At 33.5% G+C, this 12,353-nt stretch overlaps 1 protein-coding gene across 2 annotated transcripts; it reads right to left on the reverse strand.

The window, feature by feature from the left end:
- Positions 1–3,402: 3,402 nt before the first annotated feature.
- Positions 3,403–12,148, reverse strand: LOC123897119 (alpha-amylase 3, chloroplastic-like). Of its 2 annotated transcripts, XM_045947609.1 has the most exons (14): positions 11,692–12,142; positions 11,095–11,225; positions 10,876–10,930; positions 10,655–10,774; positions 10,419–10,539; positions 10,004–10,063; positions 9,523–9,878; positions 7,959–8,632; positions 7,582–7,771; positions 7,242–7,348; positions 6,245–6,494; positions 5,291–5,413; positions 4,148–4,315; positions 3,403–3,849 (listed from the first exon to the last, which is right to left on the reverse strand). In XM_045947609.1, exons 1-14 carry the CDS (start codon positions 11,977–11,979, stop codon positions 3,688–3,690), a joined length of 2,805 nt encoding a protein of 934 aa, XP_045803565.1. In that variant the 5' UTR covers positions 11,980–12,142; the 3' UTR covers positions 3,403–3,687. The 2 variants fall into 2 exon arrangements, with proteins under 2 accessions (XP_045803565.1, XP_045803566.1); XM_045947610.1 differs by lacking the exon at positions 10,004–10,063 and having other exon boundaries at positions 11,692–12,148.
- Between the last annotated feature and the right edge of the window lie 205 nt (positions 12,149–12,353).

Consider the following 12,353-nt stretch of genomic DNA (forward strand, 5'->3'; position numbering starts at 1 on the left):
AACTCTCAGAAGATATGGAATATACTATGGAAGCTTAATGTTCCTCCTAAGCACACTCACCTCCCTTGGAGGGTGATCAGAAATGTCATACCTGTTAAAGGCAACCTCTTCAAAAGAGGCATAAGAAGTGACCCCCTATGCCCTCGTTGCCTAAACACCACAGAGACTACTTATCATGTTTTCTTAGGTTGTGAATGGTCAAAAAGGACTTGGTTTGCCTCCCCCCTAACTCTAAACCTAAACACCAACCAGTACACAGACTTCTATGATTGGCTGGACTCTATGATCAACAAAACAAACCAAGAGTGCATAGAACAAATTACAGCAATTATATATGGAATTTGGTACGCAAGGAATATGTTAGTTTTTCAAGGAAAATCCTTACCTCCACAAGACATCAGCTCCATAGCTCTGAAGCAACTTCACGAATACCAATTACACAGCTCCGAGACACAAATCCAAAACCCCAATGGAAAATCAACTGGTCGCAGCCACAACATTAGCTGGAGTCCACCGCTTAGGGGCACCCTGAAGATCAATGTGGATGCTCACCTAAGCAGTGATGGCCATTGGTCAACAGGGTTGGTTCTGAGACGGTCGGATGGAAGCGCCGTTGGAGCTGCAACTAGGGTTCATAATGGGGTAGCGGACGCGGCAACTGGAGAAGCGATGGGACTCAACGACGCCATGGACTGGATTGAAAAGTTAGGAGAAAACAAGGTCATCTTTGAATTGGATTCTCAAATTATAGTGAAAGCTGTGAAAGAGAAAGCAATGATTCGAAAGGGATGGGGTTGCGTGACTCGCCGGTGCAAGCTCTTCCTCGAAATGAATCCTGAAGCCAACATCAACTGGGTTCCTAGGGCTGCAAACAAGGCTGCTCATGAGTTAGCAAAATGGGCCGATCACGAGCCCAATAGATAGTGGTTAAATACTACACCCCCTGTATTTGGTCTCTTATACAAAAAGATAAGAGCCTCATTGTTTCTCCTTAGTTTGCTAATAATATTTTTTCTTCAAGAAAAAAAATGATACAAATGTGTCAAGCTTAAAATTATATACCTCCGATAATTTTTTACCGGATAATCGTATTAAAAAATCAATCGTTTGATTGAATTGAACTATATTATAACATAGATCATTTCTATAAAATATGACGACATTAATCGAAATTTTTTTATTAGTCATTTGATTAATATCTTCTTTATCATAATTGGTTAACTAAATCTTTAACTCGTCATTTTGTGTAACTCTTAAAATGACAATATCTAATTGACCATGAGAAAAAACTGAAGTTGAAATATAAGTTTTTTTGTGTTCTAGATCGGCTAAAGCCCAATATACCGGTTCTGTGTACCTTTTATTTTTGGAAAGCTACTCTTCTGGCTCCCCATGTTTCTTTTTCCCCCCGGATTTTCTTTTTTTCCCTACAATAAAAATTTTGGTTTCTGTTTACCGATTTTTTTGTCAGTTTAATCAAATGCAATCTTTTATATTATAAGCTTTTATACACAAGCAAACCCTAATTTGTTTTCTCTATTTTCCCTCCATTTTATTTTGAAATTTTTATTAAAAAATAATACAATTTTGTCTTGACTAGGATTCAAACCTGCAACCCTTCAATGCAAGACAATATTTCCAACCACTATGGCAAGTATACCAATTATGATTAAAATTATGTGCAATAATTGATAAGCACCATCAATTTTAAAAGTATATCATATCAAAATTATTGTTGACTATATTATTCATCACGAAATATTTTTATGTCTTTCCTAATCAATGATTTTTTTTCTACCGGATCAAAAATTTAGAGAATAATTATCATGTGAGATTTGGAAAGTTATTATCACGTGTAATTTGGAAAGTTATTATCAAACTCAATTCTGCTAAATCAATTTTTTTTTGCAATACAACCAAATACAACCATGGTCATATCACTAATCACATTCATTATTTTGATTTTAACATTGCAGATTTAATATTAACCGATGATCAATTGATACAAATATGCACTGGCAGACCAATTGTGATTTAAATTATGTCCACAAAGTGTTAAGCTCCATAAACTTTCGTAGGAAAGATTTCATACGACAATTAAGCACCATCAATTTTCATTGCACAATTTAAACAATTAAAAACCGATAATCTCTTATCTCTTATATTATAAGCTTGCTAACATAAGTTAACACTAAACCAAATTTTTTCCCCTCTCATTTTCTCTCTCTTTTTATTTGCAGCTTTATATTAAAAAAATACAAATTTGTTTACGATAGGAATCGAACCTGCATCCCTTACTTACAATAAAACATTTCAACCGCTAAAACATGTGCTTCAATTATAAAAGAATTTATGAATCCTAATATGTTAACCCTGTTTTCAATAAATTTGAACGGCGGAATTAATCACAATTTTTATTTATTTATGGATGTCTACTTAAGTTTATGTTCTTGATTGTGTCTTTAATTTTTTTTAACCTTTAATTATCATCAATATTTTAACCTTTAGTTATCAGCAATTTTTTTTAATAAGTAAACAAAACGATGTGGTTCCAAAATTATTTAAAAAATATATAAAATATAAAATAAGCACATAAACAAATATAGAATAATTAGTTCATGAAATTCCCTATAATACTCTTATTAAAAATGCTCTTAGAATTTTTGTATTTTATTTTTTATTGTTACATATTACAGCTAATTAGACTCATGCACCGCATGTGTCAAAGTTCTAGTTTACCTTTAAGTTTCTTTAAACTTCATTGCATTTTACTTCTACTTTTCTGCAAATTTACCATTCAATTAAAATTCTACTTCAACTTCATCGAAACAACTGTCTTTTTCGCTAGTTTTTACAATCAAACCCATAAGGTATGTCTTTTCACTAGTTTTTACAATCAAACCCATAAGGAATGATGAACATTCATATTTTCTGGAAAACAATGTACAAAGTAGCTCCAGGATTTATTAGTTGATCTTTCAAGTAATTAAACTTAAACTAATGCTTGTTTAGCAAAAAGCCAAAAACAACGGTAAACACTTACGCATTGGACGGACCCTTAATGTACCAGTATGTACATTCAAATGTACTATAATTATTGACAAGTTAAAATACTAGAAGAGTGTGTCCCTTCCGAAGAAATTCCTGTTAAGATTTTAGGTGAAATCTAAACTACTTGTGTTGCTAACAATCTTAGATGTGGCTCCCTTCATGAGTCCCAACACAAACATAACCCTTATATATGTTAAAATATATCCATTCCTGCTAACATTTCTCTAACTTCCTAGGTGGATCCATTAATTACTTAAAAAAGTTTATGGCTATGTACTATAAGTGCCCATTGTTCAATACATATGATATGAGTCATAATAATCTAATACAACATAAATTGTAAACATAGTATGTCACAAATCACAATTTAATTTCAATCATTGATTTGAATGAAGGCTTTCTAGTTTCAGATGAGCCACAGACACTAGCTGTGTAATGAACCAACCCTCTGCAACCTTCTCTATAATATGATGGATCAGTGCAGCAAACTCACTTAAATTGTAGCTTGCCACACCTGACACCATCATTCAAATATGCAATAGCTTATTGTTGAATAAGGCAATGAGATATACAATAAGGTTTTTTCAAAAGAAATATAATATATACTTCTTATGAGATATAAAATAAATAAATATATTATGATGCATCCTCCCAAATCTTATAGTCTCTTCCTTCCCAAGCTGTTGACCAGTTTTGTGAACCACTAGGTGGTTCAAAATGACCAGGACCGATTTTCATAGCAACTTTTTCGTCTATGATAGCGGCATAAACATCCCTTTCTGACTTGTGAATTTTAACCTTGAACATGAAGATCGAAAGGTAAGTGAGTGTTCCAATAATACCAATATCAATGTTTGGTCATCCAAAGAAAATCATCAGGTTTTAATTATGAGAATCATCAAACATTAATGGTCTGTTTGGTATCAGAAAACGTTTTGTTTCATTTCGTGTTTGCTTTTAATTACAAAGTTGACACTTTGTTTTCAAACATTTGTACAAGAAATAGTGAAACAGGAAGTTTATCATCATCCACCCAGAAAATATTCACATGCACAATATTATTAAGTGGTATATAATAGAAAATTCTGATACTCACTTTGCTTCTGCAGTTGATGCCGTTCCGTTTCCTAATAGAGAGAAGTGCTGCTATTTCCTTTTTATAGTGAGAGAAAATGTGGTCAAAGAACACCGACGGAGTTCCTGGGTGAGTAAGAGTGTAAGCATATCCTTGCATTTCTTTATCGCGGGGAAATCTCCAGTGACCCTTCAAGAGAAAATACGAAAGAAAATTGATGATGGTTGGCACATTAAAACAGTATTTAAATGGTCTTAGTTCTAAATTTTTCTTTATCAAATTATGCTTATCCAATGAATACGTATACAAGTGAATAAAAACAAAAATCCTCTCAAGACTCAACTATTACTATTATACACAAAAAAATACTGCAATTGATTAGAATTATACTACAATGGATCAACATAACTATTATATCAGTCCGTTTATTTGGGATTTTTTACGAAAAAATTTATTTTTTTCTTAAAAAAAGTATATTTTATCATTTTAATAGTGTTTGTTATAGATTTTTTAGAAAATCATATTGTAAAAAAAAAAAAAAAATTTAACACCAAAATGAAAAGCGAATCCTAATAGCTTTTCTAGAATCAATTTTTTTTCCCCGCAACTGCGATCGGGAGGGGGCTGGAACCACTTGATACAAGAACTGACCCTCGAACCAGATTCAACTGGTGGTGAAAAACAAAAACAAAAAAGAATCAATTTTTTTTTTTAAGACTAAGCAACCTAAATGTAGGAGCTTCACATTAAAAAAAAAAAAAATTTATGATAGTAAACAAACGGAAAGTAGCTTTAGATTTTTTAAAAAATCTCTAAAAAAGAATTGCTAGATTTTTTCAAAACAAAATCATTTTTAAAGCTTAAACAAACTCCCCCTATATCAACAAAAATAGTCTAAGAAATTTAAAGTAACCTGCCAAATCGGACTCTCCGGTTTTACTTGTGGCATCATTCAAAACAAAAAGGCGAAGCATGGTAATCAAAATAAATTATGGATCCCCCACAACTGCGATCGGGAGGGGGCTGAAATCACTTGATGTCAGAACCGACTCCTGAACCGAATTAGGCGGTCCAGTGGGCCGGATACTGGTAGTGAAAATAAAATTAAAAAAATCATTCCAATAAAATTTCACCTTGCTAATTTTTAAAGGGAAAAGTTCAAACCTGTGTAGAACCAGTGTCATGGTTTTCTATAAAAGTAACAGCACGAGACGGCCACCATCCAAGAACGCCGGGGGGTTTTCCCTGCTGATCTGACAAGCGCCAATATTCACATCTTTCCAATGCCTACAACGAAGCCGAGTTCAAATGAAATGTCATCTAGCAGGTTGCAGAATAAACAGACTTGTGTAGTAAAAAGGAAAATTGTATCAACGTGCACTTTTGTCTGCTCATTTTTTAAGTATCGCTATAGAGGTGTAGTGAGAGGGTCCGTTTGGCCCATTTTTTTTAGAGCTTATGCAATGTAAATTAGGTTTTATGCAATTTTATAAGTTTACACTAGTGAAAATTGTAATTTTATAAGCTATTTTATCATAAACTACCTTGACAAACTTATAATAATATATAAAAATTGCATAAGTTGTTTGCATAAGCTCTAAAAAAAGCATGAAATTGCCAAACGAGCCCTCAGTTCAAAAACAAATCCAACTACCACCGATGTGCTGACTGCGTGAATGCATGAAATCCAAATCCAATTCTTTTGCTATAACCATTATCATTGCAACTTCGCTGTTATTGTGGGAAAAACAACAGCTCAAGAAACATAGTACTCCCTCAGGGCTTGAATATAAGGAAAGAATCTTTGCTTATATTTGAGATTCATTGAATGAATGATGTACATGGTCTATATTATAGACGAGATACGTCAATTATTTAATGAATATGAAAGAAGAATCTTTGCTTATATTTGAGACCGGAGGGAGTAGATTGCTGTCTTGGTACAAAAATATTGTAAACAAATTCCAACAAACTGGCAAAACTAGTAATATTTTAAAATACGTTGCTTTATCAAATTATCATTTGTATAAGTGGTATACACTATTCTCCCAGAACATTTCTATACACGGAGAGTAAATTTGAAGAGAAATTATTGAAACCACCAAGTTGAGTGCTTACAGAGTGAAGAATTCCTTTGGTTGTAACATCAAATGCACCAGCACTACCACCGGCAGCACTAATCCAGTCAACGATCCTCTGCCTGTGTGCATCTTGATTATGATCCATTTCACCATACGTGTAACTGAGGGAATCCCAGTACTCTCCCACGGAAAAGTAAGGTTTCGTTGCATCCATGTAGTCCTTTACATAACCACCCCAAAATCCTCTGACAAAGTCAAGCCTCCACCCATCATATCCAATTTCATCCCTGAAAATGACACAGAATTAGAAGATAGGACTCTTGTAATTTGCAATACTCTTCTATTACAAATAATATTCTTCGTTGTGTATAGGTTGAAACAGAAAACAACTGAAAAAAGCCATGTAAAAAGGATAACACTCCCTCAACGTGAAGCTTACATTACAATTAAATGAACTGAAGGAATTATTTTTTGAAATTGGCATATTGTAATAAATAGTTTAGTAAGGATATATGGTATAAATTAAGAGTGAGGTAGAATGCTTAGTTCGAAGGTTTGTCATGGCATAGTAGTATAAATAGTGAGGCGAGTGAATTGTGATGGTTATGCAAGAATATTGGAGTGAAAGCATTATGATTAAGCATTATGATTAAGCATTATATTTGATTCGTCCACATGAAAGGAATATGAGTAAAATGCGCATACAAAAGGATGGCTGGACAGGTTCTGGTGACCGGTTACATGATGCGAGACCAAATCTGGACAGAAGAGGAGACAATGCTAGCCAATCTAGACACAATGCAGAGGTAGTGAGGTGAAAAACACACTGAAAACGGGAAATGCGTGTGAAAAGGAGATAGAGAGAGGGTGCTCAAAAGGTGTCCCTACAGCTACCAGATGCCATATCATTTCACCAATATTGCCAATGAAACCATAACTTAACAAAATATCAATACAACATATGAAATGATCGGTTATAATTTCCATTAACACAACATTTTAGGCAAATGAAAATGAGGATTTGGAATACAAACCTTAGCCAGCATAACCATTCTTTGATATCCTTTCTCACAAAGTCCTGTGAGTGATCAATGTTTGGAGCCGCATGGAAATTATCTCCACTACTCTTGTTGCCCCGCCCCTGTACAGAAAAAAGAATATTCAATTGTCAATAAATATCAGATTTACCTAGAAAAACAACAGTACCATATTATGTAAGTTACGAACAAAACAAACGTCATATAAAGCACACAAACACAATATATCTTCTTTTCAAGCGGAGGGGGAGGGGATTGATCTTCAACCCGCAAAAAGGAATTAGACATATTTTTTAGACTATAGAAAAGTACACATCAAAATCCCTTACAAACAAACCTGAAAATGTGGATCATCGGCTACAACTGCTCGATCATCCCAGTTGAGACGACCTCCAAATATGTTCCAAATACCATTCTGATTCTGATGTTGGGCACAACGGTGATTCAAAACAGCATCTCCTAGCACCTTGATTCCAAATTTATGAAATGTTTTCACCACATCCTTCAGTTCTTCAATGTTACCATATCTGAGATATCAATAAAAAACAGTTACTTTTTAATGCATAATATCGCACGCTACTCAAGTGAATTAATGATAATAACATTGGAAAGTAAGCAATTTTACTAAGATAGGGTCTTCTATCTAAATATTTGAAGACAACAGCATCAACAACAGAGAAATAATTAGATCTTGAAGGGATTTTAATAAAGTACCTGGAATTTAAATTATATAAATCCCTTGGCATGTATCCTTCCGGTGAAACAGAATCAGTAGGTGGCGGTAACCAAATCACAGTGAAGCCAAGAGACGATAGTTCTTCTGCTTTCTCTTTAAGCTCCATGTACCATCTTCCAGATTTATTAGATTCCCAATTAAACCCTTGGCATACTATTTCATACCCCGTGCCAGTTCCTGAGCATATTTTTGGTGGCAACTCAGGTGATTCAGATTCCAAAGCAACCTCGGATTCCACAATAACTTCCTCTGAGAAAGTTGGAACAGAAGTTCTGAAAATACTGTAGGCTTCAGCAGCCAGCCTTTCAATTTCTTGAAGAATGGTTTCTTGTGCTTCTTTAGATTTTGTTTTTCTTCTCTTCACAGACGAAATGCCTGTAACCAAACTCCTTATTTCATTGATTATTTCATTCGTAAATGCAGAGTTAGATTCCTCTTCGCTTGTCTCTTCAGTCACTTCACTCTTCACGACTTTTGATTGATCCTCTATGTTGCCAATAATTAAGCTACCGGGAGTCGGGAGAGGGACGTAAAAATCATTTCCATTGTTATTTAACCACGTATTTTGATTTATCTTAAGAACAAAAAGAAATCCCGAAAATTCTTCTCCAAGAGAGACTTGTACTGAACTTCCCTCTCCACTGCCTCTTGACTACATAACAGAATGGACAAGCAAATATGTCATAGAACACAAAGAAATACAGGAACCAATCCTAAAAGAGAATTTAAGATATTATAAATTACAATAAATACAATTAAGAAATTCATAAATACGGGGACGTAGCTCATATGGTAGAGCGCTCACTTTGCATGCGAGAGGCATGGGGTTTGATTCCCCGCGTCTCCATTTTTTGGAATACATATCTTGCAAACATAGTTTTTTTGTAGAAATTCAATTTTTTTTTATTGAATTCAGAAATTTAATCTAATTGATAGAAATATTAAGAGATATTGAGACTTGGGTCAAACTCAATCCTACAAATCGTGAAGGAAACTCTACTACCAGAAATATTAATAGCAGGTGGACAACGAATCGTGAAGGAGACTCTACTACCATCTTAAAATTGAGAGTTGGGCCTATGTCAACCCTACAAAACCATCTTTTAAGGTGAGGATTTCCTCTACTTCATAGATATATATTCAGGTCATCTTGCAACCGATGTGGGACTTCTTAACACATATATTATAATTTATAACAAGTATTGTTCACTTATATTACATCAGTATTTAAAGAACATGTGCAGTAATATCAAAGAGAAGGATAGAGGGTAAAATACAATATTATATGATTTAAAGAACATGTGCAGTAACATCATCAATGAAGCAATAGTATTGAAATATACTCCCTCCGGACACAATTATAAGCAAAAAACATTTTTTAGATTCATTGAAAAAATAATGTATCCAGCCTATATTATTGACCAGATACGTTACTTTTTCAATGAACCTAAAAAGTGATTTTTGCTTATAATTGTGTCCGGAGGGAGTAATTAATAACCAGAAAAGTGGTAAAATATAGAAAATGAAAAAACGGACTGCTACCTTTAATTGAGTTCTCAAAGCTGTCTTTTTAAACGATACAGTTTGTGGTGGATGAGGAGCAGGTGGAGCTTCCCAAATTCTTAAATCATCTCTAGAAGCTCCCCAATGAAGGAAAACATCTCCCGGTATATCCGTTTCTAAATCTAAAAGATATTTAGCTGTTTCGGAGCATTTTCTAACGGAGACACTGATAGAGTTATTGACAGTAACTTCCTTGGTTAAAGATAGTTCTACATTGAAACCTTCTACTTGACTATTTTCCTTTTTTGGACTTTCGGATTCACTGCTGTTTTCTTGAACTTTGTCAACGGTTGATTCCGACTTCAGGATAACGTTAGATATCTGCCCTATGTCCCCTACGAGTGAGAAAAAACCGTAAAATGTAAGTCAGTTCAAGCTCATTAAGAAAAGATAAAAAAATATTAACTAACTAAACAAATAACTAAATCGATGAAAAGAAAAAAGAGTGTTCCTGACGTACTTATAGCCTTGACTAATGAGCTTTTCAAAATTGAGAAGACAAAATGTTCACTATTCCAAGCTTTTTATCAACAGAGATTAAAATGCAACTTAATGTTAGGATCCAAATAACTTTCATTCTTCTGACAAAATATAGATCAAACATATTGTTATTTTTCAAATCGAAATATTACAATATCAAATGTTTCACTGCATTTTCTTCTTTCTCCCCTTCTCTTTGCTACAATAATTTTTAATGGCAGTTCACTCTGTTGCTCGTTACTTGTTAGTATATTATGAAACAGGAACCAATTGGAACTATGAGATATAATTTATCATAGGATTATGGTTTGTTTCACACTCTAAAAGAAAATAAATCCATGATATAATGCAAATTCAAGTGAGCGAGACAAAATAGAATGGTCCAAGTAAATTACCTTGCGACGAACTTAAGCCTGTTTTAGGTCCAAGTAAATTAGCATCCTCCTTAAGATAGTTGACCAGAGGAACTTTGAAGTCTCTTCCTTTGTGTTGATACCAAGCACCAGTTTCCTCGTCCTGTGTCGACAACAAAACCCAAATTGGAATGGTGGAAAAAAATAATATTTTTTGTATACCACATATTGAACACTAGGACTAACATATCCAAATTGCTAACTGTAAAGACATAAACCTTGAGAACAAAATTAATTGCTGAAATTTCATCGCTTGGTTTAAAACCGATCCTGACTTCATGAAAAGTATCTCCTTCAGATGATGATGATTTCTTCAAAGGTGTCTCTATAGCATAGTCCTGAAATTTTCACTTCATACTCAAACATTTTACATGAAAAAAATCAACATGTGTAAAATGTGAGATCATTAGAACTTAGAAGTGACGAAATCATAGACTACCTTTATAGGAATAGATCCAGCAGGTATCATATCACGGGGAGGTTGATCCCATTCACTGCAGAATCAACCGTACATTGTAAGCATCTTGATTTTATCATTATGATTTAGCTCTTATATGATGTCAAATAAAGTAGATTCATAGTATTCACAAAATTAGAACGAAAGCTCTCATTATGATTTGATGTCATGAATTCAAACACCTTATTTAACATGTTGTACCTTCCAATATCATCCGCACGGGAAACTCCCCAATGAAGAATCCATTTTCCTGGTAGATTGCAACCAACTATAAGCTCTGAATTCTTCAAATCATTTCCCTGATCTAATCTTACAAAGATCTTTCCCTCCACCTGCATTACAAGAATTTTCACTATTTCCATCAATCAATGCCAAACACCAAATTATATCTATCTACTTGTAAAACAAAAGGGGAAAATAAATAAGGAATATTAATAAAACCTTTTCTAAACAAAGTAAGGAAAAAAGATCTTTGTCTTTAATGAACTTGTTGTGACTTTGGACTTTGTTTTATGGAACTTTGAAGTAAAGGCATGAAACTATTTGAAACTTTTACAGTCTCAGAAAAACAAAACTAAAAAACATGATGACCCAAAAAGTAAATAATATAATAACAAAAACAACAACAATCTGACAATATCTGATCTTACTTTTGACCACATTTATACAAAACAAAAATTTCAATACCCTTCAACATTTTCAGTATTTCCACTAGAAAAAATTCAATTTTTTCATCTGGGTATTTCCAGAATTTTCTCAACAAACCAAAAACAATGTTTTAAGGCAAAAGGGTGATACCAGTTCGATTCTGTTGATAGGATGAGTCTGATTGAAAATGACATCAGAAGACTGAATCGACTCAAGGGTATCTGTATCTGTAGCAAAAGTTTCAAACTTTGGAGAGAAAAACTTATGGGGTGGCTTCAATATCCAAGAACAAGAATCATATTTATGACTGGAGAATAAAGAAGAGGAAGAGAGAGAGTGTTGATTTAGCTTGGAATGAGAAACGGTAGCTAATCTGTGGTAGTGACAACGTTTGAAGTTGAAGAGTGGCTCAGAAAAAACAGTGGTGGAGATGCTCATGATATGGTGGTGGTTCCTTTTGCAAGGAAAATGTTGCAAAGGCAACAAAAAAAGACACCTTTTTCTAGTGCCTTCTTAGCTTCCACAAATTGTAGTGTAGCTGCTGTGGACAAGAAAGAATAATTTAAGATTTCAATTTTTTTAATTATTTCTTTTTGTTTTTGAGATGGATGAGATTTTCTTTTCTTCTTTTTTAAGTAATGTACTGTTGACAGATTTTTAAACAAAAAAAAAAAGAAAAATGTTTTACGGTATTTGTATATGAGTATTGTTAACATGTGCCTAAGGTATCTTAATATAGAAATTTAACATTTAATGATACAAAAATTTAATGCTTAAAAAGTTAAAATTTAATGCTTCAACATTTAATACTT

The sequence above is a fragment of the Trifolium pratense genome, linkage group LG7 (assembly GCF_020283565.1).
Source record: "Trifolium pratense cultivar HEN17-A07 linkage group LG7, ARS_RC_1.1, whole genome shotgun sequence".
Taxonomy (NCBI): domain Eukaryota; kingdom Viridiplantae; phylum Streptophyta; class Magnoliopsida; order Fabales; family Fabaceae; genus Trifolium; species Trifolium pratense.